The 22,438-nt window shown below is 56.1% G+C and overlaps 2 protein-coding genes across 4 annotated transcripts in view; one reads left to right on the forward strand and one right to left on the reverse strand.

Annotated features, from left to right (window-relative positions):
• MTERF4 (mitochondrial transcription termination factor 4) lies at positions 261-5,839 on the forward strand. Its single transcript, XM_018039925.1, has 4 exons — positions 261-332; positions 1,457-1,940; positions 4,138-4,322; positions 4,987-5,839. Exons 1-4 carry the CDS (start codon positions 312-314, stop codon positions 5,332-5,334), a joined length of 1,038 nt encoding a protein of 345 aa, XP_017895414.1. The 5' UTR covers positions 261-311; the 3' UTR covers positions 5,335-5,839.
• SNED1 (sushi, nidogen and EGF like domains 1) overlaps positions 5,616-22,438 on the reverse strand; it is an 80,899-nt gene continuing 64,076 nt past the window's right edge. Inside the window, exons 25-32 of one of the 3 annotated variants that reach the window (XM_018039864.1) lie at positions 22,118-22,262; positions 21,965-22,047; positions 21,049-21,204; positions 17,352-17,468; positions 16,757-16,844; positions 11,932-12,012; positions 11,035-11,072; positions 5,616-9,192 (exon numbers count right to left, since the gene is read on the reverse strand). In XM_018039864.1, the coding sequence (XP_017895353.1) occupies positions 11,036-11,072; positions 11,932-12,012; positions 16,757-16,844; positions 17,352-17,468; positions 21,049-21,204; positions 21,965-22,047; positions 22,118-22,262 (707 nt within the window). In that variant the 3' untranslated portion in view covers positions 5,616-9,192; position 11,035. Of the gene's footprint in view, positions 10,482-11,034; positions 11,073-11,931; positions 12,013-16,756; positions 16,845-17,351; positions 17,469-21,044; positions 21,205-21,964; positions 22,048-22,117; positions 22,263-22,438 lie in introns of those variants that run through there. The other 2 variants (XM_018039860.1, XR_001917194.1) reach the window with 2 other exon arrangements.

The raw sequence follows: 22,438 nt of genomic DNA on the forward strand, positions 1-22,438 counted from the left end.
CTGCTTTCTCCGAGGAGGTTGCTGCGGGCCCCGGGGGGCGGCCGGCTAGAGCCCAGGTTACAGTTTTCTCTGTGGAAGGCGAGCGCGTGGGGAAGGGGCTGTTCATTTGGTGTGCCGGCCGGGAGCTCCGAAAGCGGGAAGCCGGGCAGGCCGGACACAGGGGGAGGAGGGCCGCGCGGAACTGCCTCCCTCGCGCCCGCGCTTGCGAGGGGGAGGGCGGAAGCGACGGACGCGGGGGGCGGCCGCGGCGGGGGCGCCGCTTCCTGGGAGCGCCGCTTCCGGCGTCCGCGGGCCGGCGCCGCTTCCGCGCTATGGCGGCGCTGCGTCGGCAGGTGAGGGGACGCCGCGTTCCGGGGCTCCTGGCGGGTCGCGCACGTGTGCGCTGCCGGCCTGGGGCGGCAGCCCGGCCTCCGGCGCTCTCCGCCGCGTTGGTGCGGTTTTAGCCCGTTGTCCCCACCCCGCCTGCCGCCGGCGCTGGGCCGGAGCCGCGGCCGGCCCGCAGGCAGGGCGGCAGGGGCGGCGGGCGCTCCGAGCGGGCGGGCTTGGCTGAGGGCGCTGGCGGGGCTTTGGGACGCGTCCTGAGGGGCGTTGAGGACCTGGGGCGGGGCCCCGTTGGTGGCGCGCCGGCCTGACCCCTGAAGAGTTCTGAGGCCAACGGGAATTCTGTGTAGTTTGCTGACAGGCTAACGGCATTCCGTTTGTGGAGTGAATGCAGTTAGGTGAATCTGGAGACGGGTACGAGATACCGAGTTTTCAGGCGTGGGTACCGACTCGGACCCCAGAGTTGGCACAGAAGTGATTTTAAACTAAAGACGTTTGAGATTCAGCAGAGAGTGAAAGAAGCCTGCTTGGAGCGGCCCTTATCTCACTAAAAGCAGAGCCTTCCGGGAGTGAGGGCGCCGTAGAGCCTTTCTGCTGGGGAGTTTACCGCCTTGCAGGAAAAAAAAAAAGAGGGACGACCCCTGGTATCAACATAAACATTGTCACAGACTTTCTGGGCTCCCACGTGTTCCCCGAAGAGCCCTCCCATTTGCTCTTCCCCTAGAAACCTTCCTCCCCCATTTGCCCCCAGCTGTAGTCATTTAGGGAGCTACCTCTTTGCTGAATCAACATACGCATATAAATACACTTTTTCTTCTTGTTAATCTTTCAGCTAAATTTGTAGCTGAACAGGTAGAGGACCCCCCACCCCTCTAGGCATACTTTACCTGGTGGCCTTGAGATTGCTCTCCCAATCCCTTGTCCCTGTCCCCTCAGAGCAGCAAAACCAAATCTGTGCTTCTGCAAACTCTTCTCTGTACATGAGCTTCTTTCTCTGCAGGCTTTTAAAGTTCAGTTACAACTTTGCAGATTGCTTATAAAACCTTATGTTCGTGTGGGACCGAGGAGCTAAAGACCCTGACCCGGAAACCCTGCAGTGGTGTGATGAGGAATTCATTCCCTTTGTGTCTTACAGGTCTTTGATTGGCACCGCCTGGCCCCCCTTACCTGGGCCCTCCTCACTAGGCAGACTCCTCAGCCTGGAGGACAGAAAAGGACGACTGCTTTTTTGTTGCGTAAACTAATGACAGTCTCAAATGGAGGGGGCCTTGAGGAGTCATCCCTTGTCAAACCCCAAGAATGTGCGCAGAAACCAGAGCACAGAACAGGGCTGATTCAGCGCCTCCTCGAGAAGCAGAAAACTCCTGTGTTGCAAGAGAAGTTTGTCAGTTCCCTCCTGGACATGGGTTTTAGTGATGTCCATGTTAATGAACTGCTCAGCACACAGCCAGGTACCCACCCTCAACAGATGCTGGACATCATTTCAGAATTAATACTTTTGGGTTTGAATCCAGAGCCTGTGTGTGTGGCCTTGAAGAAAAGTCCTCAGTTATTGAAACTGCCTGTGATGCAAATGAAGAAGCGCTCCAGTTACCTGCGAAAGCTGGGCCTTGGAGAAGGTATGAGGTGGTGGGGATTTTATATGTAGTGCTGAGGAGTCAGAGCTGGAGTCTGAATAGCCTGGTGAGGTGGACTGAGGAGGTTTCTGCAGGGAGAAAGTCCTTGAGAGGAATGTGTGATTTGGCTTAGAGGTGAGGAGGCAGAGTGGCCTCTGCAGAGGGCCTTGCAGGAGGGAGTGGGGAGCTGAGAGACCCGCCTGGACTCCTGTCTGGTGCGCTCACTGTGGGGGCTCTGGCATCTAGAACGGTGGTGGGCGCGTGGTGTGGGCCCAGCACACGTTAAGGTGTGACGTTGGCTCATGTGTCTTTATGTGCTCTTTGATGCTTAATTGACTCGGGGTGGGCTTAGTGCTTTGTGTCTCTGTCGTATGAAGCCAGAGTCTTAGAGTTCCCCGTAAAGGCTTGGATTCCAGTCAGGTGTCTCCATTTAATGGGAAATGTGAAATCTTCCCAGATTCCTGGGACACGGGTGGAGTGGCCGTTCCCCAGCCACCATCCACCCCCACCCCCCCAGGATTCACTCTCCCCAAATCCTAGAAGTTCACTGGCTCCCTCTCTCTCTTTAAATTGATTGACTGATTTTCTCTTTGGCTGCGCTGGGTTTTCACCGCTGGCTGCTCTGTGGCTGCAGTGCGCAGCCTTCTCATTGCAGCGGCTTCTCTCGTTTCAGAGCACGAGCTCTGCTCTAGGTGTGCAGGCTGCATCGCGCAGCCTCAGTGGTTGTGGCGCACAGGCTTAGTCGCTTCGAGGCATGTGGAATCTTCCCAGATTTGAACTCGTGTCCCCTGCATTGGCAGGCAGATTCTTAATCCATTGCACCGCCAGGATTGGGGTCTCTTTCTGGGCTTTTCTAGAGGAGGAGGGTAGGGGCTCATGAGGATCTCCAAGGACCCCTACCTACTTTCATCAGAGGAATTCCACTGTTTTGTTCATTCTTGTCTCTCGTTGGTGAAATACTGTTGGGGATGGGGAAAGAGGAGAGAAGGTTGGGAATCCAGATTTCAGAGGATCTCTACAGGCCTCCTTCTCTTCTCTAGAAGAGAGCAAAAGGTAATGGTGTGTGTTTCCCCTAACAGATTACCTGCTGCAGTGTAATCTGAAAGGCTCGGCTTAACACCGTCCTTGCGCTCAGTAGCTTCAGTCAGGTCCGACTTTTTGCGACCTCTTGGACTGTAGCCCACCAGGCTCCTCTGTGCATGGGATTTTCCAAGCAAGAATATTGGAGTGGGCTGCCATTTCCTTCTCCAGGGGATCTTCCTGACCCAGGGGTCGAACCCGCATCTCTTGTCTCCTGCATTGGCAGGTGGGTTCTTTACCACGAGCACCACCTGGGAAGTCCTAACACCTTACGTGCCTTCATTATAAGTTAGCAAGCTCAGCGTGACCTTAAGCTGCAAAGATAAACACTGAAATTCATTCCTGAGTATGTTTTATCAAGACATTGACTCAACTGTTAGGGAGATTTAACAGTTTATTTAAGTGGTTTCCAGTTTCTAGGTACTGAGTTTTACTCAGTTATCTATAGGACGGTCACATGCCCCAGTTTGCCTGGGATAGTCTCAGTTTACACCGATTTTCCTAATGCAGTTACTAATAGAGCCTCTGTCCCTCAGAAGTGCCTTAGTGTGGATAAAACCTGTGATCACTCTGCTAACCTGGAGATCAGTCTTTGTGGTTGTGCATCAGGATTCTTACTGTTATTATTACCCTATTATTGTGGAACCACTGTTCATTGCGTTCCAGCTCCTCAGTCTAAAGATGTTGGTTGTGAATGTTTCAAGGACTATTTTATTGCAGGAGGAAACATGAATTCAAAGCCCCAGCGTGGGAGAAACTGCTGTCTCACCCTCCTGTCTGACTTTCCCAGTGCATCCCCGTGAAAGTCTTTTCTAGGCAAGGAGGGCAAGAGGGGCCCTAGCATATGAAGCAGGTGCCTGTCAGCTGGGGGCCAGAAAGAGGCCTCCCCGAGGGGGCTGGGGAGTGAGAAGTGAGAGGGCGTCACTGGGGACTTGAGTCATTCTGGCCCCTTCTGTTTCCACAGTGCTCCTGGGAAGACATATCTGAAGCTGGCACTCCTTCTGTGGAGGAGAGGATCCTTGCTTGTTTTTTAAATTCTGGCCTGATTTAGGTGTGGTTGGCCCCTTGGGTTTCTGGAATATCCTAAAAGGATGCACTTGCCCTTTTTAATGATCTTCAGGGAAATTAAAGAGGGTGCTTTACTGTTGCCCTGACGTCTTCACCATGCGTCAGCGGGACATCGAAGGCATCGTTGGGGTCCTTAAGGAGAAGTGCCTTTTCACCGTAAAGCAAGTCACCGAGATTTTGCACAGGTGCCCATATGTTCTTCGGGAGGACCCTGGTGAGCTGGAGTACAAATTTCAGGTAAGACTGACTGGCGGTGTGATGGGTAGCAGCAGGTTTTCAGTGTAGGCAGGGTCAGCTGACTCACCTGGGCAAGTGGACAAGGTCAAGATTAGACCCGCTTGGCTCACACCAGCCAGAGAATGCAGTTTTGAGTCTTCTTTGCTACAGGTAAAAGACCTTTTGCTACTTTTCTGCCATTAATAATGGAAAACTCAGGCCCATTCTTAGAGTTCATTTGAGACCTCTGCTTGAAATACCTGATTTAAAACCAGCTAGAGCCTTTCTGTCCTTTGGATCTGTTTTGCGTGTTGATCTTAGAAACATGAGCATGAAGGTTGTTCTAAAGTTTTTGGTAACAATTTTGCCGGCTTAGGTCAGACCCTAGATGCTTTCTGGATTGGTGGCCTATTTTTTCCATGCTCCCTGTTTTTCTTACCCCATGAAGAAAAACGGGCTTAGTCTCTCCTTCCTGCCCTTTATTGTTTGCTGCGTTTTTCTCTGGATAAATTTGAAAATGCTTTGAAAGCTGTCGGCCATCAGGCAGATGTTGGGGATCATAGTGCTCTGCCGTTGTGGACTGGTCAGGTTTCTCTGAGTGCTTTTGGACAGTTGCAGTTGGCTGCGCTTTAGGAACCTACCAGGCTCTTTGCAGCTGCCTTCCTAACCACGTCTGTGTCTCCAGTATGCCTATTTCAGGATGGGGATTAAACACGTGGACATCGTGAAGACGGACTTGCTGCAGTACCCCGTGACCAAGATCAAGCAGAGGCACGTGTTCTTGGAGCGACTGGGCCGGTACCAGACCCCTGACAAGAAGGGGCAGACACAGGTCCCCAACCCTTTACTGAAGGACATTCTCAGAGTTTCAGAAGCTGAGTTTCTGGCCAGAACAGCGGTTTCTTCTGCTGAGGAGTTTGAGGTTTTTAAGAAACTGTTGGCCCGGGAAGAAGAGGAGTCTGAGGGCTGCGTGGCTGACGAGGAGAGTCCGGACGAGGAGGAGGAGGGGCAGAAGGAGGGGCAGGAGCTGTGATGGGTGGACTAGAGTGAAGGGAGCCCAGAGAGGTGAGAGGGTATTTTAATTTCCTCAAAGCTCTTGGGAGCTTCAGTTCATTCTTCTCAGGTTATCTTTTATTCTTAAACTGGTCTTTTGATGAGAGAATGTTTAGCAATCAGCTGAGAGGTAGACAGGCCAAGCTAAGCAGCAGATGCCTTGCTCGATGGGTCGGGTTTGGTGTGGAGGGCCCGCTCCATCCTGAGTCACAGGCTGGGAGCTCCTGAGGTCAGGGGTTTACGGTTTCTCTGTCATCTGTTGGTGATAATTCTGTGACAGGGTGGGGATGTTTCTTCTGGTTCAGGAGTCATTTTACATCCTTCTAGTGACAAAGAGAAGACAGTGAAGCTTTAGTACATCACAACACTTTATTTTAATGACAACAAGTAGCAGATTTTCCACAAAAATACTCATGTTTTTAAATAAAACTATTGCTTTGTAATTGCGTTCAGTGTACAGCAGAGTTAAGAAAGTTGACTGGTGACATATGGTTTGTTCTGCACAGTTTCTTGATGCCGGCACTGTGACGGGGCGCTTTTTGCATCTCTGAATAACAGGCCCGTCTCTGACCAGTGGAGGAACCTGCTTCTGTGCCAGCTCGGTCCAGGGGCCACATCCAGTCCTGGCGTCTCCGGCAGCTCTGGAGTGCTGGCCTGGAGCATGCCAGCACATGGAGCAGACGGGGCTTCTGAGGCCAGAGGAGAACGCGCGCCTGCCAGGGTCGTGGGGTGTTGGGGTCTGGAGCCAGGGCCGGGGTCTGGGCTTGGCATCGTTGCGGGGAGCTCCATGGCACCAGAGGTGGCCCCTCGGGGAGGCCAGAGGTTCTGAGGAGCAGCTTTGAAGAGCTGGGGTTGGGGAATGGGCTTGGGTGTATGCACCAGGGCTCATCTCTGAGGTAGAGGCCCAGCCCTGGGGGCACAAGCTTGGCGAGGGGTTAATGGGGGGTCACTACGTGTTCTGGGGGCCCTTCCCCGGGGACGGGCTGGCTGGCACAGCACCCCAAACCTGAGACTTGTGGTACTTGGCTTCATTTTTCCTGCAGAGACTGTAGGTCCTGTCGGGTGGCAGTCCTCACTGGGGTGATCCTGACTCCTGGGGGGGCCTGGCACCATCTGGGGTCAGTTGTGTTGTTAGGACCAGAGGGCGTGCGTGCGGCCTCAGGACAGACCTGCAGCAGGCTGAGCCAGCCCAGAGGCAGTAGCGCCGAGGCTCAGATGCTGCTCTCAGGCCGCCTCTAGCAAACACGACTGTGTTGATTAGTGAGAACTTAAGATTCTAAATGGGCTGCTTGTGTTGTTTCTCTTTTATGTAAAAGATTTTTTACGATAGTTCCTTTCCGCCCTGTGCTGGGGTGTCGTTGGGAGATTGGAGCCACGTTTTACTCTGGGGACTGGCGCCTGGAGCAGACGGCTGTGCCTCCAGGCTCGTGCCAGAGCATGGCTACACAGAGCCGCTTTCTGCAAAGGCCAGCGGCTCGCGAGTCCCTCCGCACGGGGGTGCAGCAGCGGCGGCAGCAGTTCTGACCCAGCAGAGTTGCGGAGGTTGGCTGACGCTGGGTGGAGCCTTGTCTACCGGGGTGCCGGTGGGGGCAGCGAGGTGCTGCGTACTCTCCCCGTCTGCAGCGTGTCAGCCCTTGTGCAGGGGGAGGGGGAGGCTTCGTCTTCGCCGTCGTCTCTGGCCGTGGGAAGGAGGTTTTCTGTGCTCTTGCGCTGCATGGCCTTTCGGTGGCTGGCTCTGTCCCTGGAACCTGGGGGGTTGCTCTTGCGCTCCCCATTTGGGGCTACAACAGAATCTTGCGTTTAAGCTCGATCGTGTGGTCAGCTGGTCCACACTTTGATTAGCACGAGACTGCCTTGCAGCCCGTGAGTGCTCCTTGTATGTCCACACGGAACTGTGTGTGCCCCTGACAGTTTTCTGATTCCGTTTTACTCATTTCTTTGGGTGGACTCTGAGGATTTCCAAGGATGACATTAGAGTTTGACGAAGGAGCCATGTCGGAAAAAGCAGTGGCTCATCTGTAATGTTTCAAGGATAAGTTATAATTCCTTTAGCATCAGGAAGTCTTCTATTAGAGATATAATTTATAAGACATAAAAATGGGTTAATCATAAGAACACAGCACCACACTCTGGATTCAGTAGACTGTTTCTTGTAGAACAGCGGCTTCTAAGGTCAGAACAGGAGCACGTTGGCCTTGTGGCTGAGGGGCTTGAGGTTGTTCCGTGGCCGTGGAGCGTTCCATGCATGTGCCAGTGGTCTCGCCGTTGGCGTGTGGCGCCGTGCCTTCTGTGGGCGCAGCGGCAGGGCCCGGCGCCAGCGCAGGTCAGCAGCGCGTGTGCGCTTTCCTCCCGGTTCTCCCGGCGCCGCGGCCCTGGGACTGCTCTCTGCCGTCTTCCCCAGGTGGGCCTTGGAGACGGGGCACCTTCGGGAGTGCAGTGGAGCCGTCCTTGCTGACAATGACAGAACGCATGATACGCAGACGTGTGCACACAGAACTTTAATGTGACTAAGAGGCTAAAATACAGCTCTGTGAAAAGCTTTTTATAAAAGTTGGAAGGAAGGAGGCCTTTCTAGGCTGTAATGCTGCCTCAGAGCCGAGTCACTGGGAGGTGCCCGGGGCTTGAGCTCCAGTCTGGGTTGGCTGTTAAAACGCATAGCACGATGTGAGGTGGGCTTTGCGGCTTTGGTTTTCACCTCATCCACAGAGAGGAGGAGTGCAGGTCAGGAGTGTGCTGGAGAGCGGGGTGGCAGGATGATGCGGTGGTCGGCATGTGAAGGAGGAGGGCGTGGAACATGGTGCCTGCTGCCTCGTAGCCCCCAACAGCATTGCTTGAGTCGTGGCCTCAGGGGGCCCTTGCCCAGCATCTAGTCTAGCCTCCCCAGCCGCGCCTCTCCACATCGCCTGGCTTGTGGGAGGAGCCCCACTGTGCTTGGTGGGCATGCTGCTGTGGCTTCCCAAGTGGGGTTGAAACATTGAGGTTTCCCTGAAACCCTTGAGGTCTTTGGTGCCTGGGTGGGACTTGTCATCCTAGGGATAGGCTGAAGCCTATGGCCTCAAAGACCAGGGCTGAGCTTAGCATGGCCCTTGGGCCGACTCGGCGCTGCCTGCTTTTGTAAATAAAGTTTTATTGGAACCCAGCCATCCGTCATCAGTCACGTGCCTGTGGCTGCTTTTGTGCTGCAGCTGCAGAGCTAAGTCATTGCCACAGTGGCCGTCTGGTTCGCAGACCCAAAGTACTGTCTGACTTTAATGGAAAAAGTTATAGATAGAAAGTGTTTAAACTCCACCTTAGTGTTTGCTATCATTTTCTCTTTCAAAATCAGCTGGTCCATACGGTGGGTCACTACTTGCAAACGGTCAGCACAGACTGCTGGCGGGGGAGAGCCGGCCAAAGGGCTTGCAGTGTGCCTCACCTCTGCGCCTCCTCCCAGCACCGTGGTCTTTGCTTTGGAAGCTGTAGATAGCAGGTCCTCCTCAGTTTGGTGGTTGGTTCCTAAGGGGAGAATCCTTTTCTGATGTTGGAATCTGAAAGCTGGTTTCTGAAGGTTGCAGAAGCATTCCCGGCGGGCAGCCTTGCTCCCCCGGGGCGGACGTGTGTGCAGTGCTCGCTTAGAGCAGCCTGGGCTCTATCTGGTGAGGGTCTGTCCTGGAGGTCTCCCTGCCTGTTGCTGATGCCTGCCTGGCCTGGCCGACTGTCTTCCAGGGGCCAGAGGAGAGAAGCTGCTCAGGCCACTGACTCCAGCCAGGACGCTGTTTTCAGTCCGATTTTAGACCTCATCTTCTTGGGCTTTAGAGACGCGTGAGGTTGATGGAATGCAGCAGGAACGTCCTGAGTCCTTAGAAGAGAAAACAGACCGGGTGTGAGGAGGAAGGCACTTGTACTCACTCCTCTTCACACACAGGCTCTGGGCTGTTGCCCCCAGAGGACCTAAAGAGCTCGCCCCTCCCTGCCTCGAGCTGCGGGGTTCGTCGCCTCTGACGTGGGGGGTGGGGCAGGCTTGTGCAGGACCAGCTGCGCCCTGGTGCGCGGGACAGCTCGGCTCCGAGGTCTGCAGACTGCTCCCTTCATCTGGTGATGCCGTGATCCCCTCTGAAGATGGGCTGTCCCTGCTCTCTCTGTTGAAATGAGTGCTTGCACTTGGGTCTCGGATGAAATGTTGTGTGTGAATTGTGTGGTTGAGTCTCTGAGTCGTGTCCCGCCCCGCGACCCCCTGGACTGCAGCCCAGCGGGCTGCGGCAGAGGAGTGAACGTCCCTGCTCTGGTGTGCTTCCCGCCGTGCTAAGCACAGCAGTGGTCGTGTGGTGCAGTGCTGGTCTCGGTCGTGTCCGACGCTCTGTGACCCCTGGGCTGCAGCCCACCGGGCTCCTCTGCCCGTGGACTTCTCCAGGCAAGAAGGCTGGAGTGGATTCTCACTCCTTTTGCCCTGGGATCAAACCGAGCTCACTTGCACTGCAAGCAGATTCTTTACCGTCTGAGCTATAAGGAAGCCCCTAAGAATAGGTATTAAAAATAGGTATTCTAAAAGCTAGTATCTGATAAGTTAATAGTTGAGAATTTCTGATTTGTTTTTATAGAAATGGATTCATTGGATGAGTTCTAATACAATATATTATCTTTCAGGTGACTTATTGCAGTATCAATATTTCACACTCCAGTTGTATCTGTGGGTGGTGAACTTCATGCAAGCCTTGGAGTGCATCTTCTGAGTCTGTGGCGGAGGGGGTAGTGGGACGCCTGCCTGAGGTCACGTGTTCCTGCTCACGTGTGGCTGCCCCGCCCGCGGGCCCAGCTTCCTCCTTCCAAGATCTGCTTTAGTGTCAGCCTGGGCCTGCAGGGCTCTGCTGCTCCTGGTGTTTGGAAAGGCCTCTGAGTAACAGGCGGCTGTGTGTGCAGCTGCTCTGCCCCGGCTGCCTCCCGCCTCTCCTGTACCACCGGGAAGACGGGCTTCTCGAGTGCCGAGCTGCCCTGGCCCAGCCAGAATGCCTCCTTCATTTCCAGTGGCGTCATGTTGACAAGAAGTTGTGTCAGGCGCTGGGTGGGTCTCTCGGTTAGCCCAGCATCTTCTAGACTGTTGAGAAGACCTGCTCAGAGTTTCCGTGTGGGGAGGTGGGAAGTCGCAGGGGGCTGAATTGCCAAAAGAGGTTGGAAAATGCTGGCATAAATAACAATAGCGTTAGAAGGTCCCTTTCGTCTCAGGCTCTCTGAGAGCCGTGCACGAGCCCTGGGCTCCCAGTGCAAGAGCCCCCGTTGTGAGGTCAGGTCCCCCCAGCGGCCGCCCCTGCAGGGCTGGGTGCTCTGGAGCCCCTCCACCTCTGGCTCCAGGCTGCGCCTCGGGGTCCTCCCCGCGGGCCCGCCAGTCCTGCCTCCCGGAGGCAGGTGGTCTTCAGCCTCTGAGAGCTCAGCCAGCCCTCCATTGCCATTGCTGGTGACTGGGGAGGGCGTGTGTCTGCTGTTCAAGACAGAGGGGTTCAGTGTATTTGGGCTAAATGTCTGTCTGCTGGGAGGCCTTAAGGATTATTCTCCTCACTCATCTTAGCCCCTTTAGGGAGCTCTGGGACCTTACAGTCTCAGAGTCTTTCACACAGTGCTGCATGGGGAGACGGCAGCCCGCCCGAGGACCCGGTGCTGGGGACGCTCCTCAGACCTCCCAGCGGCTCTGCGGGCCCAGGGAACGTACCTCAGGGTCTCTTCAGTGTAGGACTGTCACTTTGCTTCCTGAAATAATTGGAGAAATGTGGTTTGTGAAAAAGAGCGTGTCCCTGGGACCTGGCAGCCGCCTCAGCCCGGCTCTCGGTCCTGAGACTGTCTTCAGCTCACCCGCTTTGCACTTTGGGAGTGCCGTCAGTGAGGTGAGCACACAGGTTAGCGTCTTACTCTCTGCGCCCACCTGGCTTGGCGTGGGTGTCGTGGAGTGAAGGCAGGCGGGGGCCTGCTGGGCCTGAGTGAATGGGGGTGTGGGGGACGGGGTCTTGGGAGGCAGGCGATGCGCTCGGGCCAGGCGGCAGCGGGGCTTCGCCTGGACTCAAGAACGCGAGACCCAGGGCCTGTGGCGCCTGGCTGGTCTGGAGAATGTGGCTGAGGTTCGGACTCTGCCGTCTGTGCTCAGGCAGTGCACTGTATAATAATTCTGTGGCTACCTTGACCCCTTTGGGGAAAGACCTGGGTGAGAGTGAATAACAAGTAAATAGAGATTTACCGTATTTATATAATTGGGCTTGTCAGTAACACTTCTTAATACTAGTGCCAGATACTGTGTGAACTTCCATAACCAGAGTGATGCCTCAGCACCCACCCCGTGACTTCCCCCAGCACCTCCCTCTAGCGCCTGCCCTGTGATCTTCCCAACCCCCACCCACCATGTGAGCGCCCACGGCACCCACCCTGTGACCCACCAGCATGCCCCATGCCCACGGCGCCCATCTCTGTGCTGCTATGCACATAGCCGGGCTTTACATCTTGGCAGCCGGGCTTAGCCGTGGCCTGTGGCATCCCCCAGCCCCAGTCAGCAGGGCCACCCTGGCCCCGTTGCTTAGTGACCGCTGTGGGCACAGCTCGGCCCCTGCCTGGGACGCACCTGTCTGGGGCCCTGGCGCGGGTGCTCTCACAGCTCTCCTTGAAGCAGGTGTCCGGGTGCACCTTGTAGACTCTCTTATACCTGCGTCACCAGAGAGCTCTGTGAAGCCAGGGGCTCAGTGGCATGCTGCCCAGCTCCTCCACCTGGGCCGCACCAGCCCCCAGGAACTGGGCAGGCCTCCGAGGAAGGCTGTTACTAAGGAACGCTGTTCATTCCTAATAAAACTTTCTCCTGTAGATGTGTTAAGATGTCAGCATAACAATTACGTAATTTTAAAACCACTTTATCAAGGTATAATTTTCATAAAATAAGATACGCCCATTTTAAGTGTACATCCTGAGGAGTGTTGACAGAGGCTTGTAGGAGACAGAGCCTGCTGTTCCAGAGGCCTGTCTTGCTTGAGATAGGCGGCGTTGTTGTTGTTTGGTTACTAAGCTGTGTCCTACTCTTTGCGACCCCATGGGCTGTAACCCTCCAGGCTCATCTGTCCATGGGATTTCCCAGGCAGGAATACTGGAGTGGGTTGCCATTTCCTTCTCCATGAGACAGGCTACTTGGCCCTAAAGCTTTGAGACAATAAGACTGTCCTCTTCTGGGAAGTTGATGGAGAAACCTTGGAGATGCAGGCATTAGATGTGGGCAATATGTAGGACAGGAGACCCCAGCCCTGCCTTGGTAACTAGTGTACTCTGAGATGCCTCTGGAACTTCAGCCTGTTTCAGATAAAACGGGATGCTTATCCTGCCTCTGTGACAAGTTTATAGAGAACAACAAATGAGACATTAAAGCTTTTGGAATGTTGGAGCTGTTTGAAAGAGATCCAGGGAGTTCAGTGGGTGAAACCCCAGCTCATGAGCTCAGTTTAGGAGAGCCTTTAGGATCTGAAGCCTTAGCTAAGACTTCCATTTCCAGTCACCTGGCCGTGGCAGGATCTGGAATTAACCACGTGTGAACAACTGGAGAACTGGGCAAGATATAGGAAGTAAGTCCTCTCGGATGTTAGAGAGCAGTGCAGGACTGGCCTGGAGAGAAGGGGAGCCGATGAGTGAGAGAGGGGAGCGGACGAGCGCTGTGGCTGTGCTAAAACTCCGCCTGCGGGCACTTTTGGGCTGTGGTGGGTTGAGGGGGAATCCAAGCAGTGGTTGCACTGAGTTGGTGAAACAAGAGATCGGAATTGGGGAAGCAGAGGTGGGAAGAACTTGTGAGTCCGAGTCCAGCAAGGAGGGGCTGTGCAGAGGAAGAGCCCCAGAGTTCTGGAGAGGGCTCCCCTTGGAGATGAAGCTGTGTGTGCACAGGGTGGACAGAGGTGGGCAGTGGGGAACACGGAGGAGCTGGACAGACCCAGAGCCAGAGTGGGGAGGTCTGGATTAACAGTAGGCTGTTGCAGAGCAGCAGAGATCCCGGAAAGGCCTTGCTTTAAAAGTGAGGCAGGATGAACCCCGGAATAAAGCTGTGCTAAAGCCACCCTAAAACAGGCCTCAAAGGGTCTGTCTGAATTGCCTTGCAAAAGTCAGACAATAAAGGAGCCAAAGACGGCCTACTCCGAGTGCTCCTATTCAGCGCAGTACTGGAAACACTGGGCACAGCACTCAGACAAGAAAATGAAATAGGTGTTCAGGTTGGAAGAAGAAGGGGGGGAGTTGCCCCTGTCTGTAGATGAGATCACACTCTGTAGGGAACTGTAAAGTCTCCACACAGAAGCTATTAGAACTAGTAAATGACCTCAGCAGGGCAGCAGAATATAAGATTAATCTACAGATGTCTTTTGTGTTTCTTTACACTGATAATATCAGAAAGAGTTAAAAAAAAAAAAAAAACCTGCTTAAAATCACATAAAACAACAACCATCCAGGAATAAACTTAGCCAAGGAGATGAAATACCTATATGCTGAAAACTGAAACGTTGATAGAGGAAACTAAAGATGATTCAGAGAACTGGACACATATCCCACGCTCTTGTATTGGAAGAATTAACATTGTTAAAATGGCTATACTCCCCCAAACAGTCTACAGATTCAACGTAATCTTTTTCAAAATATCTATGAGATTTTCCACAGTACTAGGACAGATAATCCTGAACTTTACGTAGAACCACAAAACAAGAATTGCCAAGCAATCCCGAGAATAATGAACAAAGCTGGAAATGCACCCCAGGCTCCAGCCTGCACTCTACAGCTGCAGCGGTCAGACCAGCGCCGTGCTGGCACAGCAACAGACATACAGGCCAGCTGGACAGAAGAGAACCTAGAAGTGAGCCCACACACATCCTTACTGCGAACTTCAGACTTAAGAAGGTAGGGAGAGCAGCCAGGCCATTCAGGTATGACTAAATCAAATCCCTTATGATTATACAGTGGAAGTGAAAATAGATTCAAGGGGTTAGATCTGATAGAGTGCCTAAAGAACTATGGATGGAGGTTTGTAACATTTACACGAGGCTGTGACCAAAACCATCCCTAAGAAAAAGAAATGCAAGAAGGCAGCGTGGTTGAGGAGGCCTTACAAATAGCTGATAAGAGGTGCAAAGAAGAAAGGGGAAGATAAACCCAACTGAATGTAGGGTTCCAGAGAATAGCAAGGAGAGATAGGAACGCCTTAAGTGAACAATGCAAAGAAAGAGAGGAAAACAGTAGAATGGGAAAGACTAGAGAGCGATCTCTTCAAGAAAATTAGGCATCCTAAGGAGATATTTCATGCAAACATGGGCCCGATAAAGGACAGAAACGGTGCGGCCCTAACAGAAGCAGGAGAGGTTAAGAAAAGCTGACGAGAACGCACAGCAGAACTGTACAAAAAAGTCTCCACGACTCAGATAACCACGATGCTGTGCTTGCTCACCTAGAGCCAGACAGCCTGGAATGCGAAGACAGGTGAGCCTTAGGAAGCATCGCTACAAACAGAGCTAGTGGGGGTGACGGGATCCAGCTGAGCTGTTTAAAGTCCTAAAAGATGATGGTGTGAAAGTGCGGTGCTCAGTATGCCAGCAAATACGGAAAACTCAGCAATGGCCACAGGACTGAAAAGGTCAGTTTTCATTTTAATCTCAAAGAAAGGCAGTGCCAAAGAATGCTCAAACTACTGTACAGCTGTACTCGTTTCACATGCTAGCAAGGTAATGCTCAAATCCTTCAAGCTAGGCTTTAGCAGTACATGAACCAAGAACTTCCAGATGTACAAGCTGGATTTAGAAAAGGCAGAGGAACCAGAGATCAAATTGCCAGCATCTGCTGGATCAGAAAAAGCAAGAGAGTTCCAGAAAAATATCTGCTTCATTGACTATGCTAAAGCCTTTGACTGTGGATCACAACAAACTGGAAAATTCTTCGAGAGATGGGAATATCAGGCCCACCTTACCTACCTCCCGAGAAACCTGAATGCAGGTTAAGAAGCAACAGTTAGAACCGGACATGGAACAATGGAGTGTTTTCAGATTGGGAAAGGAGTACGTCAAGGCTGTATATTGTCACCCGGTTTGTTTAACTTCTGTGCAGAGTACATCATGCAAAATGCCGAGCTGGATGACTCAGGCCGGAGTCAAGACTGCCAGGAGAAATATCAACAACCTCAGACACGAGATGACACCACCCTAATGGCAGGAACAGAAGAGTTCAAGCGCCTCTTGATGAGGGTCAAAGAGGAGAGTGAAGAAGCTGGGTTAAAACTCGACATTCAAGCATCTGGTTCCATCACTTCAACCAAATAGATGGGGAAAAAAGGGAAACAGTGAGATACTTTATTTTCTTGGGCTCCAAAATCATTGTGGATAGTGACTGCAGCCATGAAATTTCCAAGATGCTCGCTCCTTGGAAGAAAAGCTATCACAAACCTAGACAGAGAGCATTAAAAAGCAGAGACATCACTTTGACAAAAAAGGTCCATCTAGTCAAGGCTATGGTTTTCCAGTGGTCATGTATGGATGTGAGAGCTGGACCATAAAGAAAGCTGAGCACCGAAGAATTGATGCTTTGAGCTGTGGTGTTGGAGAGGACTCTTGGGAGTCCCTTGGACTGCAAGGAGATCGAGCCAGTCCATCCTAAAGGAGACCAGTCCTGAATAATAGTTGTAAGGACTGATGCTGAAGGTGAAACTCTGATATTTTAGTCACCTGGTGTGAAGAGCTGACTCATTGGAAAAGACTGATGCTGGGAAAGATTGAAGGCAAGAGGAGAACTGGGGGACAGAGGATGAGATGGTTAGATGGCATCACCGACTCAGTGAACGTGAGTTTGAGCAAACTCGGGGGGATAGTGGAGGACAGGGAAGCCTGGCGTGCTGCAGTCCACGGGGGTCACAGAGCCGGACGCAGCTTCGTGACTGAACACCACTGTGGTTCGTTAATGTAGGAAAAAGGAAGCAGGAGCAGATAGTGGCCAAGATGGGCTCTTCAGCCAGCAGTGTTGCTACAGCTGGATAGCTCCATTTAAACCACAGAGCGGCTCCTCACACCACCTGCAAACATAAACTCAAACAGGCTGAAAGCCTTGAATGTAGGACACGACACTGTAAAACCCCTAGAACAGAACACAGGCAAAAGAATCTTTGACATGAATCGAAACAATATTTTCTTAGTCTCCCCAAGACAAAAGAAATAAAAGCAAACAAACAAATGGGCTCTGGTCAAACTCAGAAGCTTCTACACAGCTTAGGAACGAGCGACAGAACCAAAGGACAGCCTGTGGGACGGGGGAGCATTCACAGACGGCGCGACCGGCAAGGGGCCAGCGCCAGACGAGCTGGAGCTCAGGGTGCTGTGGGGGCTGGGCAGAAGCACTTCAGGGCCAGGAGCACACTGCAGGCGCGGTGAAGGCGGGGAGCGGGGACTTACACGTGGCGACAGACGCCTCCTTCCCAGACCGGCATGGACTTGGTCTCTGAGAACAGCCGTGTGCAGGGCTGGGGCACCTTCGTGCAGGCTGCTGGCACAGAGGAGGAGGGCTGCGGCTCACCAGGAGCTCGCAGCCCGTCCCCTCGCCCTGCAGCCACTGTGGTCCTGGCTTCTGCCCTCTGGCTCTCTGGGCTGGGTCCTTGTCCTGGCTGCTTAGCAGCTGCGGGTGCTGCTCTGGGTTGGGGTCCTGGGAGCCTGCAGGCTGCTTTCCCTCTGGGCTCGCCAGAGTCTCGGCCTGATGGGCCTCAGGTCTCTGTGTCTTGTGTGGGAACTTCTGTCCATCCGCCTCTCGTCCTGGTCCCGGAAGTCTGAGGGTGGCAGGGCCCTCTCCCCTCCCCCCTCACCTCCTGTCCCCGCGGAGTAACTGTCCCCGGAGCCCCCTGCTATCTGGGCAGTGGGAGGCCTGGGGGCTCACTGCCCGTGCACTTGGAGGTCTGGGTGCTGTGACTGGGCCCCTGTCTGAACCGACTGTGACAGGCATCTCAAGGCCAGGCCCTGGTGGCCCACAGGCAAGGGGGAGTGGTTCTGAACTCACCGAGCTCACAGTGTCTGCCTTTGAACCCTGGGCTGCAGTCACAGCTGTGGGCATCCTCACCGGGCACGCAGGTGCCTCCGTTCTGACAGGGGTTTTCTGAGCAGTTCCCCGGGGCGTCTGCAAATGGGTCATGAGCTGTTAGCCTCGGGCCCCACAGGAGGGCCAGGAAGAATCACCGTTGCTGCCTCCTGCTGTCCCCGACAGCAGTGGGCCCAAGGGGTGGTCAGAGCGCTGAGGGGAGCCTGCCCTGAGCCCCTTAGCCCGGGGAGCGGAGGAGGCAGGGCGGAGCGGTTCCTCTGGCCTCAGTGCTGAGCTGTCGCACGATGGAGGAGCCTGGGCCCGCGGCTCCCGTCACGGCTGGGCTCTGCTCACTTGCAGAGAGGCTTCTGCCCCCTGCTGGTCTGTGCCCCGCGCCCCATGTTTCCACGGACTTTACCCTGTGCCTGGGACTCTTCTGCTTGGAATGCAGAGGCCAACCCTTGAGAGCCCTCCTCATTCTCCAGTGCATGTCCCCAAGTCCCGACCAGGCAGCCTCTGTGTTGCGGCCACTGTCTGCCTCCTGACAGCATGGCATGGCGGGAGCTGCAGGCAGGCCGGCCAGTGGTGCTCTGCCAGGGAGGGTGGCAGAGCTGGCCTTGCCCCCTCAGCGTCCACTGTCTGATCCAGCCGCTCCGCTGCCGTCCCCTCAGCAGCCTCCCCGTGAGGTGCTACCCGGGCAGACCCCACCGCCCCCCGCTTCCCCCCGCTGTGGCCTCCTGGGTTCTGTCGGCTGCTTCCCCTTCCCCCTCAGGCCTACTTCACTTTCCTTCGCCCCTTTCTGCCCTCCAGCTTCCCACGTTCTTTGGTCTTTCCGGGTGCGCTAAGGGGAGCTGCGGGCGTGGAGGACCCTGTGGACCGCTCCTCGACTTCAGCTAGGAGCATCTGCCAGGCTGGCTTCATCTACCGCCGCTTTCTATCTGCGGCCTTTAGTTGGAGAATTTCAAAGCAGTTCCCAGAAGCCACTTCACCTGTACACGCGTCAGCAAGCGTCTAGTGCACAGACACTGTGACTTCTCACGTAAGCACAGCGCTGCTGCTATGGAATCACAGCGGCCGCTCCTCGCTGCTAAGTCCAGGTGGCAGAGTCACCACGCGCCTGCTTCTGAGAGGCTGGCCGAGGCTTGTGCCATGCCTGGGACCCTGGGCCTGGGCTTGTGTGCAGCAGAGGGGCTTTCACTAGAGTCCCGCCTTCTGTGACCTCGGTCTACTGACTCCCGAGTACATCATCTCACACACTCAAGTAAATAAAGTGAAGGCTGTTTTGAACAGAGGCTAGGGACGGGGACGCGGCTGTGCCCTGTGGTGGGGCAGTGGGCTTCTGTACAGGGACAGATCACGGAGTCAGGAGGCTCAGGTCCTGCCCGCAGACCACCGGTGTGTGGGACAGAGGTGGCTCCCGTGGGATGTGACCCACACAGTCCAGAAGCTGTCCTGGGCGAGAAGCGGGAAACAGGAAGACGAACCAGCCCCCACATTCTCTCCACGTTCCCAGACGGCAGGTTGCCATCTTGGGACTCCTCCAGGAGGGGCCCTGAGCCGGAGATCTGCTTGGTGAGCAGATGCCAAACAGGGGCTTGAGCTGTGCCCAGGGCTGCACCCTGGGCACCTGGCATCCTTTCCTTGAGAAAAAGAAGTCTGACAGCTTCCACAGAGAACGGGCAGATTATTCTAGAAGGAGGCAAGGGCACAGCTGATACCAGGGACAGCACAGACGACTGTGGACTGATGAGCCGAGGGGGGACTGTGAGCCCCGAGTCCTGCACCCAGGGAAACCGGCCTTCGCGTGTGTTTCAGGCCGAGGGCTCGGGGGCTTGTAGAGTTCCACAGAAAGTTCTACGTGGACCTTGGCAGGCTGAGAGCGCCAGGAGCAGCCCAGGCCCTGGCAGGCAGTCCCAGACGGCCCCACGGGACAGCAAGCCTTTTATAGAGAGGCCCGGCAGACAGGCAGTGGGACACAGGAGGGGCCGTGGTGAGCCGCTGACCGCGCCGGCCCTGGGGAGACCCACCAGGGCCCAGTGTGTGCTCACAGCCAGCCTGCCGGCAGGATCCCAAAACCCAGCCAACCCTGCACGCTGCCCGCTGCTGGACCGAAGCCAGCCCTCAGAAGACAGCGCAGGCTCTCCACATGGGCGCCTCCACATCCCAAGGCAGGAGCTGTAGGCAGGGCCCAGAGCAGCTGCTGGCAGCAGCAGGCCGGCCCGGAGCCCTTGGAGTGAGCTCCTGGGGGGCCAGGTGCTGGGTGGAGACGGCGCGTGCGCGGGAGGCGGGCGAGATGCCACCGCTGAGGAGAGCCCGCTGTGCTCAGGCACCACGCGGGCAGAGAGCCCACCCTTTCCTGCCACCTGGCTTCTGGTAGAGCAGAGGACAGCGGCACGGAACGGGGCTCGCGGGTCCCCAGGAGGACAGCAGCAGGAGGCTGCTCGCAGCTTGGGCTCTGGGTCATAGGTGGGTGCCTGGGCTGACGGCCGTTATTTTAGCAAAAGCTCACCAACCAGACTCACTGAGACGGGGCCGGCCTTGTCTGATCATAAGCCTACCTGGAGCCAAAGTGTCGGTCACTCAGTCCTGTCTATCTCTGTGCGACCCCATGGACGGTAGCCCACCAGGCTCCTCTGTCTGTGGAATTTCCCAGGCAAGAGTACTGGAGTGGTTGCCATGCCTGTCTCCAGGGGGATCTTCCCAACCCAGGAATCAAACCCAGGCCTCCTGCATTGCAGGCAAGTTCTTCACTGTCTGAGCCACCGGGGAGCCAGAGACCAGGACTAGTTCTGTCCCCTGAAGGCCACTGGCGAGCTTCTGCGCTGTTATCGCCTGGAAGCATCTCACACCTTTAAGGCTTCGTCGTCCGCGTCAGCGAACGCTGCAGGCAGCAGTGGCGTCTGGGGCCAGCCTGGAGCTCCCTGGTCTCTCCTCCAGGGGACCCAGGAGAGGCCATTTCATGCCCCTCTGGTTTCTGAGTCTTGTGAAATGAAGCATCTAATATTTAAAAGGGCTGACACAACAGAAACCCTTGGGCAAAATGTTTTTCACTTACAAAACACCAGCCACACGAGTGTCTTCCCTCTGCATCTGAGCCACAGACCGCCTCTCAGCGGCTCACCCAGGCCTCATCGGGTGAGTGCTGGACTGTGGGGCCGGGAGCCTCCACTGGCAGACACCCTCTGCACCCTGGGCACCTGGCGCTCCGCCTTCTCAGAGCACTGGCTGATGGGTGAACCCAGTCTGGGCCTGTGGTGTGGCCAGGAGAAAGGGCCGTGCCCCTAAGCTGTCCCCAGAGGGACACAGCCCCGACGCTTAGAGTCAGAGGACAGGCAGAGTGGGGCTCTGGGTTTGAGGAAGGAACACAGCCTATTGGCGCTGCCCAGCGGGGAGGCGCCCTGTGAGCATGCATGCCCAGGGGGATGGGCCCTGCTTGCCAAGCGCGGGTAGCGGCCGCCTCCTGGTGACGCTCCAGCTAGAGCCCGCCCCGCGGCTGGCTTCCTGCCGTCTGCCCCACATACATCTCTGGGGGAGGCAGGCGTCTCTGCAGGGAGCACCCAGCGTCCAAGCGGCTGCAGTCCCCAGGCCCGGCCCCGTCCGCCTGCCTGTTGTGTTGGGTCCCCTGGCAGGTGGGGTGCTTGGCCATTTCCTCGCTGTGAGCAGCCCCCTCCTCACCTACCGTCCTCAGGCCCCTGAGGGTGGTCAGCCCTGTAGCCCGCTCCTGCTGACTTGCTCTCCACGTCCTTGTCACCGCCACGTTCGGGGAGCTGGAGGGCCAGGCTGGCCGGCGTGGGGACCGCATCCGTGTTCTCCAGCTGCGCCAGAGCTGTGGGCTCTAGGAGAGATCAGGACGCCACAGTGCTGACCGTGAAGCCGCTGCCTGGCGGCCAGGCCCGTCCTGGGGCTGCCTTCCTTCCGGAAAGGGGCTTCTCTCAGGGCACAGGGACGTCCGCAGGGCCTGGTGTGGCCGGGACCGAGTGGCTCTCGGCACCGCCTCGGGTGGGATCAGCTTTTCTCCGGGTGGAGCCCAGCCTGTCCTGCCCGTCCTCAGCAGGCGCTGCCGGGTGAAGGTCACTTGGGGCCCGAGAGAGCTGAGCATGCTGCCTCACCCTGAGCCGCTGGCTGAGGCGCCGTCTCCCCCTCAGTCACATCCTGCTCCCCTCTCCCTGCGCCTCCCGCTCCCTAGGGGCCACAGCGCCTCCTCCCCATCTCCTCTGCCCCGAGCCAGGCCACGTGCTCGGCCCTGCTAGAGCCTGTGAGGCTGGTACGGTGGTCGAAGGACCCTGCACGCCCGCAACAGCACTCGGGGGCTGTCCTCATGCGGACGCGGTCCTAACAGGATTCTTGCCACCTCTGGTGCCTGCGGGCAGCCTGTCCCTTCTGCGTGGACAGCTGTGTTGGGAAGGCTCCCTGGGAGCCTGCGGGTGGCATGGGCTCTTCACACAGGCCCTGGAGTCCTGGGCTTCTGACCCCTTTGGGTCCCCCTGCTGGGGACACTTTGGGCACTGGGGGTGGTCTCAAAGCCCAGGTTTTAGGGGCCTCGTCCCTTGTCCAGCTGGGGAAAGGAGGCCACCCGGGTCAGCCTGACCACTCACGTGATCTCACAGTGACCCGCTTGCTGGGTGAGCTGGTGAACCTGGCCCTCACTCGTCCTCTGCCATCCACGAGCTCTGAGAACCTGCGAGAGTCAGCACGGGTCAGCAGGGGCTCTGGGCCGGGGTCTTGGGGGCAGCAGCTGAGGCAGGCACCTGGGGGCCTGGGTCGGCGTCGTGGGGGCACCGGGGTCATTGAGCAGGCGCAGCTCGGGCAGGCGTGCGGGGGCCGGGCGGGTTCTCAGCGCCCTCTGGGGGAGGCTGTCACGGTGCCATCGTCTGTCAGCATTGTCCCTCGGGGCTGCGGGTGGGCAGAGGAAGGGGTGGCCGTGTGGGCTGGTCTGGGGCTCCCCTGTGCATGGCTGAAGAGGGGGTGCCCCACCCCAGCCCAGCCCCACCTCTGCCCACGGAGGAGCTGTGGTTTGCTGCCTGGGTTTTGTCCAGGCGCTGGTTCCAGCCCTCACCCTGGCCCAGGCT

Source organism: Capra hircus, chromosome 3, assembly GCF_001704415.2.
Source record: "Capra hircus breed San Clemente chromosome 3, ASM170441v1, whole genome shotgun sequence".
NCBI lineage: Eukaryota > Metazoa > Chordata > Mammalia > Artiodactyla > Bovidae > Capra > Capra hircus.

Excerpts from the sequence above, each read along its gene's own strand:
- MTERF4 (XM_018039925.1), top strand. The coding sequence starts at position 312 with ATGGCGGCGCTGCGTCGGCAG. Across the intron at positions 1,941-4,137 it reads AAAGCTGGGCCTTGGAGAAG|GGAAATTAAAGAGGGTGCTT; the intron begins GTATGAGGTGGT and ends AATGATCTTCAG. Across the intron at positions 4,323-4,986 it reads AGCTGGAGTACAAATTTCAG|TATGCCTATTTCAGGATGGG; the intron begins GTAAGACTGACT and ends CTGTGTCTCCAG.